Source organism: Chenopodium quinoa, unplaced genomic scaffold (assembly GCF_001683475.1).
Source record: "Chenopodium quinoa cultivar QQ74 unplaced genomic scaffold, ASM168347v1, whole genome shotgun sequence".
In the NCBI taxonomy this organism is placed as follows: Eukaryota; Viridiplantae; Streptophyta; class Magnoliopsida; order Caryophyllales; family Amaranthaceae; genus Chenopodium; species Chenopodium quinoa.
This window is the reverse complement of record NW_018743858.1, coordinates 24,300-30,998: the sequence shown is the minus strand read 5'-3', so window position 1 is coordinate 30,998 and position 6,699 is coordinate 24,300. Positions and strand designations below refer to the sequence as shown.

The 6,699-nt window shown below is 38.1% G+C and overlaps 1 protein-coding gene across 1 annotated transcript; it reads left to right on the top strand.

Annotated features, from left to right (window-relative positions):
• The first annotated feature begins 3,456 nt into the window (after nt 1-3,456).
• LOC110686352 (receptor protein-tyrosine kinase CEPR1-like) lies at nt 3,457-6,080 on the top strand. The gene has a single exon (XM_021862945.1). The coding sequence runs from the start codon at nt 3,994-3,996 to the stop codon at nt 5,959-5,961; it is 1,968 nt and encodes a 655-aa protein (XP_021718637.1). The 5' UTR covers nt 3,457-3,993; the 3' UTR covers nt 5,962-6,080.
• Nucleotides 6,081-6,699: the final 619 nt, after the last annotated feature.

The window sequence follows — 6,699 nt, the reverse complement described above, 5'->3', positions numbered from 1 at the left end:
TTTCGTACGTGAGTCTTCAAGTTAGAAGCCATGTGGCGAACACAAAACTTGTGATAGGCTCGCGGCTCATTGAATCCAACGTTAGGATCATTAATTGCTGCAATGATCCCAGCATGTCGATCAGATATAACACAGAGGCCATCTCGTTGCGTAACATGAACCCGAATGCAGCCTAGAAACCTAGACCAGCTGGAAGTGTTTTCCCCTTTAACCAACGCAAATGCTAGCGGAAATACTTGGAAGCTTGCATCCACACTTGTAGCAACCAACAATGTTCCTTTATACTTCCCGTACAAGTGCGTCCCATCGATATAGATAACAGGCATACAATGTTTAAAACCATCAATACAAGGACCGAAGGCCCAAACACCCGATCAAACACTTCCATGTTGCTTTAGTAAACACCATCCACCAGAGCTTTGTATTTCCATACAACAACGGTTCCCGAGTTTGACTGTTGGAGTGCTTGCATGAAGTGCGAAAGTCTGCCATAAGAACTCTCCTAATCCCCGAATATTTCAGTTATAGCTTTCTCCTTGGCATACAATGCTCTTCGATACAAAACATCGAAATGAAATTGCTTGGAGATGAGATCTTATATGAATTCAACTTTCAAGGACGGATCTTTCTGCACAAAGGACTTCACATACTCAGATATTATGGACGAATCCAAGTGTGGGTGGTCAGTAGATAGTACTTCAGTGACACAGTTCTCCCGGTGCGGGCCTTTGTATGTGACTAGGGTGAAGCCACGCGCGTGCTCACTTGTTTTAGTACCCCGTAGCGACCAACTACATTTCCTCTTACACCGCAGATGAAGGACATTCTCATTCGAGGTCAATGTGGTGTAGAACTGATTCCTCTGTATAGAATACATCTTCACCATTTCTTGAAGCATTTTCTTACTTTAAAAAAACATGCCCTTCTCAAATTCTCCCCCAGGAACAAACGATGTATGACTACCCGATTCGGCCCAATACTGATTAACTTCGTAGTTCTCGTTTAGCTGACTGAACCAAGGTATGGAAGTTCTAACCACGGCCTCACCAACTTCCATGTGTACAGGTTCAACATCCATGTTGTCAAGACCATAATCCTCCTCTCCGCTCTCGGCCTCATCATTTGTTTCCGTGTACACATCATACACAGACAATTCATTATTCACAATATTTTCCAAATTTTCATGATGATTTAGCATAGGTTGAGACGGTGATGCTTCAATATCATCTTGCACAGGTGAATAACTATGCAATTGCGTCGGTGAAGGTATGACGGTGTTTGATGTCGAAGGACCCGGTTGGCCGGTCATTGCCACAGGTGAAGCTATATAAGAACTAAACGACATGTGAAATTAATCGTCGTGCAACATTCTACTGAAAGATTCCATCCCATATTCATTTGTTGGAATGTCGTGTGAGGGAATTTGCAAGGATTCTGTGTTGTAACCGGAAATATATGTAGCTTGTTGTTCAGGCTGAGTACTTTGTTGGGTACATATAGGCACCATTTCTACATATATCTCATTGGGAACACTCTTCATTGCAACGACGCTCCTCAAAGCTTTCAATTGTTTATTTGTAGAAACAGGTAACACTTGAACCCCGTTGACAGTCTCAAACCTCATTTTAATGTTCAGTTGAACATTCATTGGGTTTGAACCGATACTACTATGAACTTCGTTCACCAAATCATTGAAAGTCATGTCCAGTTCAAGGGTAAGTGGTTCCATATTTCCTCCATTATACAAAACATTTGGTCCAACAAACAGAATTTCACCTCCCCATCGACATAACAAAAATACATTTTGTACAGCCATATTCTACATAACAACCAAAACACATTTTAGGATAATTTAAATCTAGAGCAAGGTAAAAAAAAGTTGACAAGAGCCAATTAATTGTTCATTTCTTGACAAGAGCCATAATTTGTTCATTTGCTGACAAGAGTCTTCTCACCAAATAATGTATAGATAAATTATCAATAATGAAATAAGAGTCTTCTTACCAATAATCAATAGATAAATTATCACATTTTAAACCACGCTAATATTATAAACATGATGCCCTTAAATTTAACATAAATGTACCACATTTCCATCAACAATTTCATCAACGATGTACCACATTACCATCAATAATTATCAACAATTTACCACATTTTCATTAATAATTAGCAACAATTTGATACAATTTACAACAATTAACCACAATTAAGAGCAATTATCAACATTACACTAATATGAATTTAGGGTTTACCACAAAATTTAGTGAGTGAGTGAGAGAGAGAGAGGGGCAGCAGCAACAGCGACTGGCGGCAGCAGCAACGGCGACCGGTAGCGGCAGCGTCGAGTGCGGTGGTTGAGCGTGAAAGTGTATGGGTCTTCTATCGTTAGTGAGAGAGAGTGAGAATGAGAATTTGAGTGAAGTGAGAATGGCAACCTGCGAATTCAATCTGGAACATAATACCCAAGAAACGCTGACTGAGTCAGCGTTTTACTAAAAGGCATTTTTTTTTTTTGGTTTTTTAAAGTAGAAATTACGAAATTAAAAAAAAAAGGGTAAAACGCTGACTGAGGTAAAAAAAAAAAAGATGTAAAACATTGACTGAGGTAAAAAAAAAAAAAAAAAAAAAAAAAAAAAACAAAGGGTAAAACGCTGACTCGATCAACATTTTACCCCAGATGCTAAATTTGGTAAATTGTTTGACCATGAGTCTACTTTACAAAATAGTTTTGTAATTAGGCTTATTTTGGAAAAAAATCCTATAGATCATGTATATTGAGTTAATTGTTGTAAAAATGGACATTATTAGAATTGGAAGAAACTTCAAGAAGATGAAAGTGGGATATAGAGAAGCACGGAGAGCTATTAAGTGTTGAGTTTTAAATAAGACATGCAATGTGGCCTGCGTACTTTCGTACGAATGGATGGGTTGATATATTGATAATTTAATTGTGTGTGTAACCCAAGAAATAACAAAATGATTTCTAGGCGTAGTATTGAAATGTATACACATACTTTCTTTGTTTTCTTTTACTTGTAGGCTTATAGTCGTGCGTCAATTGGAGTAGTGTGACAATTAGCTATCAAAGGTGTCAAATAAAAGCGGAAACTAGTGATGTCTTGATATGAATTTTTTGGAGTTTCTCAATTTCATGTTGGTGAATAGCCACTTACGAGCCATAGCCACAGTCAACACCGTTCGAATAGTGGCCGGTTTAACAACCGACTAGTATATGTTTCATCACAATCATATCAACACCTTCAACCTAAGACCCGCATCACATACTAAATATGCTTTATCCCATTTTAGATCACCATTAACAATCAATTTATGTCGAAACAACATGCAATTAACACAATTCACCGTTGGTGGCGTAGGAACGAATTCTCATGTCCTCATTTCAATTAAAGCACTATATTTATCACGCATCGCATTATTCCAATTAGGGTCAAGAATGAGCTTATTTGTGATTTTTGGGAAATGGTGAGCGAGGTATAATTCGACCAGATGTGGAAGTGGTGAGACCATATTTCGGGTTTGGTTTAAAAATCTCGTGTTATGATCGTGTTTGCATAGGTGGAGAGGGGGTGGAGGTCTGGTTTGTAAATAGGTGTGCCCACGAAGAGGGGGCGGTGTATATGGAGGTTGGTAAGACCAACAAAAAAGAATGAAGGGAGTATAAGACTCGGCTTTATTAGCTCTTAATTACAAACCGTTAAACCAACCAAAGCCTTCCTCTTTCAATGACACAAAAAAATAAAAAATAAAAATAAAAATTGCTTACCCCTTTTCTTTTGCTTTCTGTAGTTTTCAACTGGTCCATTGATTACACTGAAAAGCAACCGGGGTCCAAAATATAAAAACAAAAATCCTCCAAAGTGGGAGATAATGTCACATATAAAGTTTGAGTAACCAATCAATAAATATTTTTTGCCCTACAAGTTTTAGTGGGCAAAGCATAAACCTTCTTTATGCTATCTGTATGAGCCTATGAATAGCAAGGATTATCACCTGTACTTTGTATCAGGTAGAGCATGTCTCTTCACATGCAATTACGCAAACATAATAAAATTAAACACAATCCTCTATAATCTCACCATGGCCTTTCAATCTAAGTTCTGCTTGTCGTCTTTCGTATTATTACTATCACTCATCAACTGTCCCGGTGCCACAACTGATAAGCAATCAGAGTATTTCAGCCTCATGAAAAGCGCTCTCTCTGGCAGTACCTTGTCTGAATGGACTTCCAAGGGAGAGAGCTCATACTGCAATTACACTGGATTAGCCTGCAATAGTCAAGACCAAGTTATAGAGATGAACCTTGCAAGGCAATCACTAAAAGGATCGCTTCCTCCGGATATATGCTCTTTCCTACCAGAGCTGCAAGTTCTTAATATAACCGGAAATGACATCACTGGCAGGTTTCCACACGGAGTCACCAATTGCTCCGTTTTGAAAGTTCTAGCCATGAGTGATTTATTGCTTAGTGGGAGGCTTCCGGATTTTTCCAGCATGAAATCACTCCGGGTGCTGGACTTGTCTATGAATAAATTCAGTGGAGACTTCCCACTGTCGATTACAAACCTCACTGATCTTGAGGTGGTAAACTTCAACATGAATGATAATTTCAATCCTTGGGAACTTCCACTGAATATTACTCGGTTGAGAAAGCTACAAACATTAGTCCTGTCAACAACAATACTTCAGGGAAGCATTCTACCATCAATAGGCAACATGACATCCCTTGTTGATCTCGAGCTAAGTGGGAACTTTCTGAAGGGTCAGATTCCTCCAGAGCTAGGAATGCTGAAGAACCTTAAGTATCTCATGCTTTACTATAATCAGCTCAGTGGAAAAATACCCGAAGAGTTAGGACATCTAACAGAGCTTACTGGGTTGGATATGTCAGTAAATTTACTGACAGGAAGAATTCCAGAATCAATATGCCGCCTTCCCAAACTTAAAATCTTGCAGCTTTATAATAACAGCCTCACAGGAGAAATTCCAACAGCTCTTGGGAACTCAACAGCATTGACCACATTATCTGTCTACCAGAACTTTCTGACAGGCAAAGTTCCCCAAAATCTAGGAAATTCATCTGCCATGATTGCCATAGACTTGTCAGAGAATCAATTCTCCAGCAAACTGCCACCAAATGTCTGCAGAGGAGGTAAACTACTGTACTTCCTTGCTCTTTCCAATATGTTCACAGGTGAGATACCTCAAAGTTATGCAGACTGCACATCACTTGTACGTTTTCGTGTTAGTAACAACCAATTGGTTGGCCTGGTGCCTGAAGGAATTTTCAGTCTCCCTAATGCAAATATCATTGATATTGCTGACAATCAAGTGACTGGAACTATACCTAGAGAAATCGCAAATGCAAAGAATATGTCGGAATTCTTCATTCAAAACAACAAAATATCTCAATCTCTTCCATCTGAGATCTCTGGAGCTGTCAATTTAGTGAAGATTGATCTAAGCAACAACTTAATATCTGGCCCTATACCCTCTGAACTTAGCACCCTCAAAAAGTTGGATCTCTTGTTGTTACAACATAACAATTTCACGTTCTCTATCCCTGAATCATTGTCCCAGCTGAAATCACTAAGCATTCTCGATTTATCTAATAACCAGTTGACAGGAAACATCCCTGAGAACCTATCTAAACTACTTCCTAGCACTATCAATTTATCATATAATCATCTTTCTGGTCCTATTCCTATCCCGCTAATGACAGGAAGCTTGGGAGAAAGCTTCTCAGGTAATCCAAGGCTTTGTGTTGAATCACATACAGATCCATCTTATAAAAACTTTCCAATCTGTCAAACTCACAAGCAGAAGCGATCAATTTGGTTATGGATCACAGAGGCCTCAGCTATAGTTCTTTTACTAGTGGCAGTTGCACTATTCTTAAAACCATGCTTAAGAAAAAAAGAAATAGCTAGTAAGCCATAGTTAGGTTTGAATTCATCTTCCAGCTCAAGGGGTGTAAAAAGCTCTTTATGTTTCTTTTTCCCCCTTTTCTTTTTTAGTGGAAACTTCCATATATTAAACAAAGCACTAGCAATGACAAATGACTTGCAAGAATAAAGGTTTACTATCAGCCCCAAAGGGTGTCGGTAATATTGAGTTATTATTAGTACACTAGGTCATATACACTCGAGGTTAACTCCTTAACAGCATCATAATTAAACATAATTGTATGCAAATTGAATTGAATCCTACAAATAGGAGAACCATGTCTATGGTACTCAGTCTCCAAAACAAATTTGCCCCATTTTCAAAATGAATATGATAGACATCACACTAAAACTAAACATGCTATACATTTGTGATGAATAAGTTGAAATCACCATAGGAGCAATCTAATTTCAAATACGATGCAAATTTATAAGAAGTCATGAGCACCATTGAACGGTTTATAATAACAATACCTACTTAGAGGATCCTGGCTTGCACAATTTGTTAAAATATTCAAATCAGTGAAATCCATGATCAATATGAATTGATTGTTAAAGATGCTAACAAAATAAGTAACAGCCTTTGGTCAAATTGTTAGTGGAAAACACCACTTTGTAAGCCAACATAACTGTTAGTAGCATTAACAACTACTAGCATGATTTAGTTAGTGGGATACATGGTTCCTTTGTTTATAGCACTAATGTTACGATCACCACAAATAAAAAAGGGAAA

Excerpts from the sequence above, each read along its gene's own strand:
- LOC110686352 (XM_021862945.1), top strand. The coding sequence starts at position 3,994 with ATGAATAGCAAGGATTATCACCTGTACTTTGTATCAGGTAGAGCATGT.